General features: G+C 36.1%; 1 protein-coding gene and 1 long non-coding RNA gene across 11 annotated transcripts in view; one reads left to right on the plus strand and one right to left on the minus strand.

Annotated features, from left to right (window-relative positions):
• LARP1B (La ribonucleoprotein 1B) overlaps window positions 1-3190 on the plus strand; it is a 116779-nt gene extending 113589 nt beyond the window's left edge. For 9 of the 10 annotated variants that reach the window (XM_026499319.4, XM_048212301.2, XM_026499318.4 and 6 more), the window contains one exon: window positions 1110-3190. In XM_026499319.4, the coding sequence (XP_026355104.3) occupies window positions 1110-1355 (246 nt within the window). In that variant the 3' untranslated portion in view covers window positions 1356-3190. The remainder of the gene's footprint in view (window positions 1-1109) is intronic. The other variant, XR_003316388.4, reaches the window with a different exon arrangement.
• LOC123001085 (uncharacterized) overlaps window positions 1-12189 on the minus strand; it is a 50654-nt gene extending 38465 nt beyond the window's left edge. The window contains exons 1-2 of the long non-coding RNA XR_006409631.2: window positions 11663-12189; window positions 6947-7027 (exon numbers count right to left, since the gene is read on the minus strand). This is a non-coding gene — a long non-coding RNA (uncharacterized LOC123001085). The remainder of the gene's footprint in view (window positions 1-6946; window positions 7028-11662) is intronic.
• Window positions 12190-12809: the final 620 nt, after the last annotated feature.

Consider the following 12809-nt stretch of genomic DNA (forward strand, 5'->3'; position numbering starts at 1 on the left):
AAGCTTTAAACAATTTGATTTCAAGAGGAAAAGGAAAGCATTAAAAAAATGAATGGGATGAAAATAAGATAAAGGAAAAGAAGGAAAAAGAGAAATAAGAAGAATCAACAGAACAGAAAAGAGAGAGGTGAAAAGAATGCTAGGTCCATCTCTACTTGGTGTTGTAATTTGTTTGTCTTATATTTTGTGTAAATAGGTTTGATGGCCCAGGGACAGAATTAATAGAAGTGCCTGTCTCTGGAATTAAGATGTTTCTGGAGTGGCCTAGCCAGTTCTGTCACAAAGACATCCTTGCTCTGTAATAGTGACTTTTTCCCTATCTGAACAGAAACTAAGAATTCAGGCCTCCACTTTTAAGTACAACGGAAGATGGGAGAAGGAGGGTATGGACTTGTCTCCAAATGAAAATATTAGATCCCAAATGTTTGTAACTGGAAAGGCCTTAAAAGCTGACTTTTTTTTGGGTGCAGAATACCCTTTCACTGCCTACCCCCTCCTTGCTTGCAGTCAGTCTGACGGGATTTGGGAGCTTAATAGATATTTATGTTTGAAAATGTTTAAAATTACTACCACCAATAATGCTCTCCAGTTTCCTTATCCTAGAAATCCTAGATAAACCTTCAGACTTGCTAAATATTATTTGATTTGGTATCTCTTTTTTCCCCCTGCTGCTTTCATTTATCTGTTAAACATTATCATTCAAACAAGCCTAGGATAGGAGTTTAGGGCTGGAAGGTACTAGAGTTACAAATGCTTTGCAGTTGACAGAAGTTGAAAAAAAAAGGAAAATAGCCTCTTGGGAACATTTTCTTGGAGGCAGGGACCCCAGCCTTCTATTTATCCCCTGCAATGTAGTTCAAATCCTAAAAAATACAAGACTCTTAATAAATATATGTTGAGTGAAGGAATGAACAAGTACTGGTAGGCTGATTTAGTTAAGGAGGAAATTTAAATTTAATACCTTAAATTGCTGTTAAGTTTTTGTTATACTAATAAAATCTACTGAAATGCCAACATAGTTTCCTTCTTTATTGAAAAAGTCTGACCTTAGATTATGAAGGGAGGAAAAAAAGTAAAATTGTCACTATATTGTCTTTCCTAATTTGCAGCCCCCTATTAGTGAGGAATTTGGAAGAAAAAGACATTCATCTCCTTCTGGTGAGGACAGTCGTCGTCATAGACTTCCATCTAATTCCTCTACCAAGCCACCAAATGCTGCTAAGCCTACGTCTGCTAATCAGCTTCGGGTCCCAATAAACTGTCCCAGAAGGATTACTTCACAGGAGTCCAGTGACAATTCACACCAGAACAGTGTTGCCGCAGTCTCAACAGATGGTGAAGTGCCTGAGAAATAGACTCTTACGAAAGTTGTTTGCCCTTGAAATCGACATTTACATCAGTATTTATTTGGGAAAAATCTTCTGATGTTTAATTGTGATAGTCACAAAAAAGAAAAAGGAAGAAAAGTGGTAGCATTTTTTTCTAACAAGATAAATTCTAAAAACATTCTCCCTGGTGTCATGAGCAAGGATAGTTTTGGTGACCTTTTATAGAGATCCTCTAGTAATGTATTTTGGTCTCAGTATTTCTTTTTCAAAGCAATTGTTTACAAGAACAGCATTCCTTAAATATATACAAAAACAATACAAGGAATGCCTAACATTTCAGCTCATACTTCTTAAAGAAGATATAGTATGTTGTATTCATCTCTCCTATAGAGCTTTCCTAAAGAATCCAATTACCCTGTTATCAATTCATATTTGAACTTATCAAAAACAAAGGAAGATTACATATATCTTTTTTAAATTCAAAAAAAGAATATAAAATGATACATTTGCTTTTCTTTTAGATATATAGCTTAAGGAAAGTTTTTTTGTTTTGTTTTGTTTTTGTTTTTTTTTTAACCAGAATAGAATTATATTGCAGTTAAATTTGCTGGGTTTTGGTTTTTTCCTGTAGTCATACCTCATGATTTCCATAGTTACTGTTGTGCTGGTGTGGCGTTCTCAGTTGACATCAGCTGGTTACATATTAGAAGAGATTTACTCTTTGTGACTTTATAATAAACCTGCACAAGTAATTGAAAACTTGGTTGGGATTGGTTGGAATATTGTTCTAAATCCGTTAAATCTTGCCCTGTTTTGAATGCATCTGCTGTTCGTACATCTGCAGGTGGGTATGTCACAGGCAGTCAGATTATCTTCAATTTAAAAGAAGTACTTAGTCTTTCCTTTTTGTTTCTTTTAGTTTTGTTTTATGCTCATGTTTTCAAGAGTTATAGCAAATTGATTTCTAATTTTTATTCCTCTTGCAACTGATGTAAATGATAGTTTCAGTTTTTGTGGGAATTAAAAAAATAAAGCACTTATTCTAAATTATTGGAATTGATTTTTAATTATTTTGTTTAGAATATAGTTGAAAAGCTGTAATATTCAAATTCTGCTGGTAGAAGACCATTATATTTTGAAAATGAAGTTTCAGTTATGAACTTATCCATTTTTATTTACTACATATGTTTTCTTGGCAGAGCAGCTAGTTTAATACACTAAATTATTATTTTCTTTTTGATGTCTTGTTCTTATAGAATGACAAGATTGAAATACATATAATCTTTGGATAAGTGGGCTATTCATCAGGAACTAAGAGATTTTCATTAATTATTACCACTCATAAATGATAATCTGAAGTTTTATATTTAATATTTGGGGGTCACTTTAATGTGTTAATTTTAAGAAACAGTCAAATTTGAAAAATTCAGAAAATAAATTTTACTTAGAGATGTTGGAAAGAGAATGCAAAACAACTAAGGGGTTAGAATAATAAATTTCTAAATGTTTTCTTAAGTGGATATGTAGTTCTGGCTTTTCACTAAGAAATTTCCAGACCATACTTACTAGCTTTAAGGGGGTCTCTTGAAATGATCTAAAAAATTTTCTCGGTATCCTTTTTGTATTGAATACATACATCGGAAGCCTGTATTTAAGATTATTTCTACTCGCCTAAATATGCAAGTGTAAATTCGATTGGAAAATTGTATATTTTATAGAAAATACAGTAATCAAGAGTTTTGTGATGTGTAATTAGAAATTTTATCATTATTTTGATTATAAAAGTAATACGTGTAACTGGGAAATTTAGAAAAGCACAAAGAAGAAAATAAAGTACCTTTTTAAAAAATAAAAAAACAAAATCGGTATCATGATATACAAATAGTGTTATAACCTGCTTTTTCCATATGTTAGAGGTGAGCATTTATTGATGTCATTATTTCTACACTGAGTTTTACAAGTTATATAAAATTCCAGCATATACTTCACATCGCATCATAGTTTATATTTAATCTCCTATTGTTGAACTTTAGCATGTGGTGAGGTTTGAGCTGTTACAAACAACAATTTAATCACATCCCTACAGGTGAATTTTTGTGTATATATCAAGTTGGAGTTGCAGGGAGGTTCATATTATGCCACTTCACATTTTTGAAAAATGTACCTTAGTACAGTAACGGTTTTGTCGTAAAAGGGAAAATCCTCTTTGGGTTTCTTTCAGTTATCAAAAGAAAGTACTAAGGTCTTTTGTAAAAGTGAAGTGGTGCAACGAGAACTTGAGGAAAGTCGGGGGTGGATACTTCTCTTAGGCCATTTCAGCTTATTAAAGTTTTTTTTTATATAATTATTTTTTATTATGTTATGTTAGTCACCATATAGTACATCCTTAGTTTTTAAAATGTAAAGTTCCATGATTCATTGTTTGCATATAACATCCAGCGCTCCATGCAATATGTGCCCTCCTTAATACCCTTCACCATGCTAACACATCTCCCTACCCCCTTCCCTTCTAAACCCTCCGCTTGTTTCCCAGGGTCCATAGTTTCTCATGGTTTCTTAAGAGCACTCTACTTTCAGATAGCAGGAAAAAGCTGTACTGTGAGCATAAATTCGCAGGAGTTGAAATTCTAGGTAAACATGTATTCCCATTTAACACACTCTAGAATGGTTGCACAGTTTATATTTCACCAACAGCATCTGCTTTCCTACATCCTCACCAACAATGGTTATTTTAAATCTTTCTCTTTGATAGATTGAGAAACAAAACTTATTATTTTAATGAGGTTACTAATGAGTGATAATTTTTATTGTTTATAAACTACATTATTTGTAGATAGCTTGATCATATCCTTTATGTCTTCCTTTTGTGATTATCTTTTTCTGATTTATAGAGCTTTTTTACTTATCAAGAACATTAACCTTTTCCTTTCTAATTTTGTTTCTGTATGCTTGACAAGGTATGTATATTTTGGGGTAAATTTTTTTTTTTTTAAGATTTTATTTATTTGACAGAGAGACAGCCAGCAAGAGAGGGAACACAAGCAGGGGGAGTGGGAGAGGAAGAAGCAGGCTCACAGCGGAGCAGGGAGCCTGATGCAGGGCTTGATCCCAGGACCCTGGGATTATGCCCCGAGCCATAGACAGACGCTTAACGACTGAGCCACCCAAGCATCCAGCGCTCCATGCAATACGTGCATGGGTAAATTTTTTAAAAAACTTACTCCTTAAATTTTAAGTGTAAAATTCAAGCAAATAAAAGCATTGTTATTCAATGAAAATAAAAACATTATTGACTATAAATCTAAATAGCCCTACCCAAAATTTATGTAAGTCCTTAGATACCTCTTGATGATTTTGCGATTTTAAATTTTATAAGTAAAAAAAGCAACATTAATATTATTTAAATCCAAACTACTTATTTTTTAAAGAAATAGGTGAGGCCATATTTAGAATTCTTTATACTAAAAGTAATTATAAGGAAGAAAGTTATGCTTTAAAATCGGTATTTTAGTTTTAAAACAGATTTTATGTTTTAAACTTATTTTGCCAGTTTGGGACTCCACTCGGACATTCTCTCCTTGACACTCTCTGACATGCTTTTCCTTGCCATTATACTAAATGATGTTACCACTTTCCTTTCTGTGCTTGAATCTTGTCTTTCAATTAATTTTTTAGTTCTTATGAAACTGCTTGTTTTTATTTTGTTCTTACACAGGAGACTGATCCAATAGTGAGTAATACCTAATTATATCACCACTAGATGGCAGAATGGAATAAGTCAAATCTGTAGTCTTTTGACAGACGTGTGTGTGTGTGTGTGTGTGTGTGTGTGTGTGTGTGTTGGAGAACTCTCGCTCCATCTTATCACCGGTGACATATAATTAAATCAATAACTCTTGCATTCCTAATAGTCATATGTGTTGCAACAACTCATGATTACCTTGTTAGGGCAGTACCAAACCGGGCTTAGTTATTAGTAAATAAATATAGTAACAGCAGTAAGACTTGTGTATGGTTAAAGATAAAAGTGCTATTGCTTTGGTGTTTTGTCCTTTTCTTTTCAAGTTGGAAGTACTTCCTTAGCATTATTTGTGATTAACTCTCGAGATGTAAACAAGCAAGAAAATTGTTAAGATACGTCTGTTTCGATGTCCGGCTAACCCAAGCTGTACAGTTAAATCACACACGTGAATGGATCCTGCCTGAAACATGAGAAACTTAAAATTACATATTACTCTTACAATTAGAGCAAATTGTTATCACACAGCTAGTTGAATGGCAAAACAAGAGTTTGAATTCAAGTAGTTTGAGTTCTAGACCCCAAGCTCTTATCTTAACCAGACTGTTCTTTTTTTTTTTTTAAGATGTTATTTATTTATTTGACAGAGTGAGAGGCAGCGAGAGAGGGAACACAAGCAGAGAGAGTGGGAGAGGGAGAAGCAGGCTTCCCAGGGAGCACAGAGCCTGATGCGGGGCTCAATCCCAGAACGTTGGGATCATGACCTGAGCCGAAGGCAGACACTTAAGGACTGAGCCACCCAGGCGCCCCATTAACCAGACTGTTCTTTAACATCAATCTGAAATATTGAAACATGGACACTGACTCTAAAAGTCAACTGCAATGATTCTTAGCTATTATAAAATCAAGATCAGATTCTTCTGGTTAAGACTGTAAACTTTTTGTATCATGGACATCCTCTGCAGTAATGGATGGTCTAGTAGAATAAATATATACACATTGAGCGCTATGTGGTAAATCCTCTTTTGGAGGAAAATCATGATTAGGGAACAATATAATTTGTGCATTTAAATGTTTTCCCAGAATGAGGTACGGTATATAAAAACCAAACTGAACATTTTATCCAGAACATGATCATAAATTTTGTGTTACCTTAGGGTTATTATTGTCAACTAACAATACTGTAGTATTCATAAATAATGGTATGTTAGTCTCAAAAAAGCTTGAAGGAAACATACCACACAATTAACAGGAAGCACGTCTGGCTTTATACTTTACCAATTTTCTGAATTCTGTACAATGAGCCTTTTTTTAACTTGGCCAATTAAGACATGATTTGGTTGACAGAATGGTTTCCACCAATATACTATACATATTTGCTTCAGTAAAACAATGTGCTCTCTGTTGTTTTCATTTTGTTTTTTTTCATGAGCCGAAGTTAAAATGCTTAACTGACTGAGCCTCCCAGGTGCCCCTCTCAGCGTGTTTTAAGATACATTAGACATTTGGGGAGCCTGGGTGGCTCAGTTGGTTAAGTGTCCAACTTTCGACTTTGGCTCAGGTCATGATCTCAGGGTCTGAGATTGAGCCCCATGTTGGGCTCTGCACAGTCATGGAGCCTGCTTAAGATTCTCTCTCTGCCCCACTTTCTCACTCACTCTCTCTCAAAAAAAAAAAATAAATAAATAAAAAGGATACATTAGACTTTCATTACAACATAATCATAGTACTGTAATATTTAATGTTAACATGTTCTGGTTTCCAGTTGAATGCTGGTATAATCTAAGAGGAGACTACCTTCTATGTCAATAGAAGGGCTTTGAAAGGAGGAGGGACTGTGAGACCCCAAAATTTAGTGTGTAGAATTTTATATACTTACGAGTTCTTCTGGGGAGATAATCCATGGCTTTGATCAGATTCCTCCAGAATTTATGGTCCCAAGTAAGTATAGTAGCCACTGCTGTAGAGATGACTTCTTTGTTAGAAAAATGAATTGAATCCTTGATCCCCTAAGTTCAGTCCTTCATCTACAAAACTGCATTTACTTTGTTATAAAGATTAAATATAAAGCATTTAACATAATATCTGTTAAAGCATTTAGTAAACACTAGTTATTTAGGGCTAAGCACTAGACAAGTTATTTTCAGGAATATAAAGGTATTTTCTCCAATAGGCTATGAATATTTTAAATCTCATATGAAATTAATCTCAAAACATTTTAGTAAAGAAAAATCAGATTCCTTTTAATGATTCCATTGTCATGGGGCGCCTGGGTGGCTCGGTTGGTTGAGCCTTTGGTTCAGGTCTGATCCTGGAGTCCTGGGATTGAGCCCCGTGTTGGGCTCCCTGCTCAGGGTGTCTGCTTCTCCCTCCACCCCTGCCCCTCTGCACCGCTTGTTCTTGCTCACTCTCTCTCTTAAATAAAATTTTAAAAGAAAAATGATTTTATTGTCCTAGGGTAATGAAATTATGAACACTTTTCTGTACGTGTGGTGGCTCACTTCAACAAGGGAAGGAGGGTGCTTAGATGCTGGTATTTCTACTGACTTCAAACAACGGACAAGGGTGTGAATTTCTGAACTATAATAATGTCTCACTTTTAGTTCTCTCTTATTTATTAATAATTTTGCTGATTATGTTTTGCCAGCATCACCCTATATTACTTTTGCCTCGTCATAAATATCCAGTCCCTGAGCAGGATATGAGAATCTGCATTTCCATGACCCATGGCCTCTCCCAGGCTCAACGACACTCCAGTGGTCCCCAACCCCCACTGCCAATCACTGCCTCTCAGTTCCTTTTGTATGAACCAGAGTATATAATCTAAGGACCAAGGGAGGCATAAAAATTTCTCCCAAGTTTGTCGAAAACACTTAAGAAACTTCTTTGGGTTGTCAAGGTAGTATGGTATAATGCAACAGTACTCAAATTGGGAGTATGCGCAGGAGTACATAAATACTTTCAGAGGAGTTTACGTAGACATAAATAATTTTAAATGAATCAATTTCCAGATTCTCAACTAACTTATGTACTCTTTTGTAAAAGTGATTTCTCTAATAATATGTTTGCATTACTAATAGACTCTCCCACTTCATAAGAAAAGGCATTGCTCTTACCCATCCCAAATATCTCTAGATGTGAAAGCCATTATGGGCCACGCAAAGGTGAAAACTTCTTTAATGATTCATTGAGCTCTCATAAATTCAAGATTTGCTGAATTTGTCTTTAAAAATATTTCTGTTAAGAGTAAGGCTTTGTTTAATTTGCTTGGTGTTCAGTGTGTTAATCAATGAAAGGAAATCTTTCAAGTTATACAAAATCTAATTACTGTCCTCATCTTATTTCATCGGATAAAATGTTTAAAATTTCCTACTTCCTATTTACAAGAAATATTTTAGCAGATTGAAATATTCCCTTTCATTAAATTTCTTTAAAAAGTTGGATCATAATTCTTCTCAAGACATCCACTTCCAATAAAACTTGTAGCAGAGATGTCAAGCTGTTTAATCCATTTCTCCTTTTCCCTGGTGCACATGGCTAGACTACAAATCCATCTTCCTCCTCTTTTTGTTTTGCCAGTATAACTGGTTCTGGGTTTTAGAAGGTAGAGGAAGTAAGGGGCACCACTTCTACACCTGCCTACATGCCACCTCCATGCTCATTTTTTTCCTTTTTGGGCTATGAGGAAGCCACATGTTGAAGACAGCAGAGCCCCAAGATGGGAGGAGCCTGTGTACCCGTATTCCCACCTATCCCTTTGGGGTCTCTGTATTATCAAGTCTTCCTGATATTAGTCTTCTGTATTATGCCATCAAGAATTTGGAGTTTGTTAACAGTAGTAGTATTACCTTAACTAATAATACAAAATTTACTACCTATGTTTAGTAATTACCAAAATGTATATGTATGTTGTCTTCATCAATTATGTATATTTGTAATCCGGAAGAAAAAATTTTTATCAATTAGAACTACTTGAGGTCAGAAGAAAGTAAATGAAATTTTAAATTATATACATATTTTTGTTATATATCTGGTGATAAATAAGCAGTGGGAGTTATGTATAAGTGATGAATCACTAAATTCTATGCCTGAAACCAATTTTACCATATATGTTAACTAACTAGGATTTAAATAAAAACTTAAAATAAAAAAAGACTTTCAAACATTAACATGTAGAAAGATAAAAATATGGAGAAAATTGAATGGAAATACAAGTTCAAGGAGAAAAGAGAAGGGTTTAAATTTTCTAAATGTTAAAAAAAGAGCTTGCTCATTTTATTTTATTTTGAGAGAGTGTGAGTAGGGACGGGCAGAGGGAGAGAATCTTAAGCAGGCTCCATGCTCTGCGCAGAGCCCACCATAGGGTTCGAACTCATGACCCTGAGATTGAGCCCTATGTGGGGCTCTGTGCTCAGCGGAAAGTCTGCTTGAGGATTCTATCTCTCTCTCTCAAATACATAAATCTTTTCTTTTTTAAGATTTTATTTATTTATTTATTTGACAGAGAGAAAGACAGCCAGTGAGAGAGGGAACACAAGCAGGGGGAATGGGAGAGGAAGAAGAATGCTCCCAGTGGAGGAACCTGATGTGGGGCTTGATCCCAGGACCCTGGGATCACACCCTGAGCCAAAGGCAGAGGCTTAACGACTGAGCCACCCAGGCGCCCCTCAAATACATAAATCTTTTAAAAAATGGATATAATTAGTATATTCGGGTTTTACTGGATTCACTTAAAAGGTGATATTTATAATTATTAGCTCAGTATTTATAATATGCTGGAAATTATGACCTTTGCAACTATTAAAATGAAAAAAATTAAATGTCAACTTAAAATTTTGTAAGGGATACATAAGTTTTGAAAATTAGGGGTTTTTCAAGCAAAAATGTTTGGACATTGATGAGAGGAGGGCAAATGCAGACTTTGGAGTTAGGTAGCTCTGCATTCAAACTCTGGTTCTGCTGTATCACTGGGCATGTCATGTTGATCTATGGGCCCTTACTCCTAATATTTAAATGAAAATGCATGTAAATTACTATCAAGCACTAACTTGCTCTTGCTATTAAAAATCTTAAGTATTTCTAGGAGCGAGAAAAATTAGCCATTCAGGTGAAAATTAGTTCATCAAATCCTTTATTTCTGAGAGTGAATGAAAAATTAGGTACAGAGGGGAAAGAACTTTATTTGGGAGAGACGGGATAATTTGGAGACATAAGCCTGGATCAAGAGAAGAAAGTCTGCTAGCATGGCAAAAGGGTACTGGAAGGGCCCTTGTTGGGAGGACACTAGGAAGGATAGCAAGGCTGTAAGTAAAGGAAAAATGAAAAAGGAAGCATAAATTTGCTTAAACTTACGTTGGTTCTAGTCTACCATGCAATTAAAATAGCTCTCAAATTTAAAAATTGCTCTAAAGATTGCTTTTAAGTTGCTGTAATTATTTTAAATGCACCATAAATAGCATGTACTTTATGAATCTCCTCCCTTGTATTCCATGTCACTTCTATTTTAAGTAGCTCTAGAGTGATACCAAAGAGTTAAGTAGGTCAACTGCTGCCTGTGTTCGTTTCCTTTATAATTCTTTTAAATCTCAAGAGAATTTAAGACATTAAATGAGGCACCTTCTTTGCCTAATATCTCTGATTATAGCTTAGTACTAAGGTAGCAGATGAATGCTAGTGGCCAGGGCTAGAACAGAAGCTGGGGAGGGATTGCAAAGGTCATGCCTGGTAAACAGGGCAAATAGTGTCACCTGACCTCTGTTACTTTGCACACGTTTGCAAAGATGTGCCTACTAGTCATGAAAGCATTAATTTTTAATAGCATAAGGTTAAAAACAACTTGACTATCCAACAATAAGAGACTTGATTGTTATAATACAGCCATATAATGGGATATCATTGAGTAGGATAACTCAACAGTTGATAAGGAATAATAGGATATTCTCATATAAGGAATAATCTACAAGACAGGTTAAATGAAAAAGCAAGGCTCACAGCAGTGTGTCTAGAATTCCACCTTTTCATTTAACAACTACACATATCTGCTTGCATACAAATTGAATAACTCTAGAAGGATAAATAAGAAAGTGATTAATAATGGTTGCCTATGGGGAGGAGAACTGGGTAACTGGAGGGTTAGAGAGGAGGGAGACTTTTTACCCTATTCTATTCCTTTTAAATTTTGTGCTATATGTATGTTATTAAAAAGAAAAATTTAAGTTCCTAAGCTTCACATGGCTAAGAAATTAAGATTTATTACTATTGACTCATTGTAACATCCCCTTTACGTTTTGCTGTAAAGACAAATAGTACTAGCAGCTGTATCTATATCCGTATATCTATATCTAATCTATCTATATCTTCCAGACTTTGGGATGTTGGGATTTTATGCAGGAGATAATTATGCTGCTTCTCCTTCAGTGCTCCAAACCAACTCAGATACACCCAGGAGTGAGACAAAAGGAGCAAAATATCTATTACTACCAGTAATGCTGGGTTGGACAACTGGGTTTAATAGCCCTTTGCTCAGAAAGTTAAACAAGCCCATCCAGGGACAGCTGGACAAATGCAGGCCTCCCCTCAGAGGGAAGTAGCTCACCATTTAGAAGGGGATGAGGAGATGAAGAGGGAAAACTGGTCGTTCTAGGGAGTTTGGCCGGTTCAGAGGAAAGGCGAGGCGAGGCGAGCTGAGCCGGGCACCTCAATTCCTTTGCCCGTCTCACCAGTTACTCACGCATGGGGAGGAGTGGAGAGCAAAGAGGAGGGGGAACAACTTTTCCCAGTATACACTCCTGGAAGGTTTTTAGTGTCTATTCTGTGGACTCTGGCAGGATCACTGGGAAAAGGAAAGACTGGTTTCTCCTATCACCAGCCAGCATTGCTGCCATCCAGGGCTCTGTGTGGTGCTGATCCCATGCCAACTGATCTCTGCTAATGCCGCTGCAATATCTGGTCGTGCTGGTCTGATTACCGTCCCTTGTGTGCCTTGCACAGCTTCCTGCCTTTTGCACAGTTTTCCTGGTCCTTTCTTCCCCTCAGCTGCTGCCCATTTTTTTCAGACCCAGATTCAGCTCTGCCTTGGCAGCTCCTTGCTCCTCTGAGCCCATTCAGAACTTGTCCCTGATCCCTCCATTGGCCCCCAGCATGTTTCCTATCTTGTTACATTTCTCCTTATGGCTCTAGGATCTACTACCTTAGCTTTTCAGTCCTAAAGTGATTGATTCATGAAAGCTTAACTTCAAAAAAAAAAGAGAGAGAGAGAGAGAATGAGAGAGACCCTATGGGCTGCAGTTATATAATTTATACATGGGAAACTGATAACTTTTGACTCATTTTAACATCCCAAATGCACTATAGAAGACAATGTGTGGTGGAGGAACCGAGACATCCCTTCCCAGGCTGTGGAACTCAGTGTACCATGAGGGAAACTTAATCTCTTCCCTGCTCCTAGCTCTTGTTTCCCAGGATACTATGGCAATTGTTTGTTCATAGATGCCCCATAAGCTCTTGGAGGCGGCTGAGAATTAAGTTGCTTATTAATTCATTTAGTCTTGACCTACATATGGTTGAATAATCACAGGGCCATCTGTCCTCCTTAATTAACATGCAGAGACGAGGAGATTTCTCTCTACCTTCTGTGGATCATGTGTGAATCTTGTCAAGAGGGCCCCCAAACGACTTGCTGGCAGAGTCCTGGCAATTGCTTATAAGTGAAACCAACAACTAATAGGGAGGGTTTTTGTTGT

Source organism: Ursus arctos, unplaced genomic scaffold (genome assembly GCF_023065955.2).
Source record: "Ursus arctos isolate Adak ecotype North America unplaced genomic scaffold, UrsArc2.0 scaffold_11, whole genome shotgun sequence".
Lineage (NCBI taxonomy): Eukaryota > Metazoa > Chordata > Mammalia > Carnivora > Ursidae > Ursus > Ursus arctos.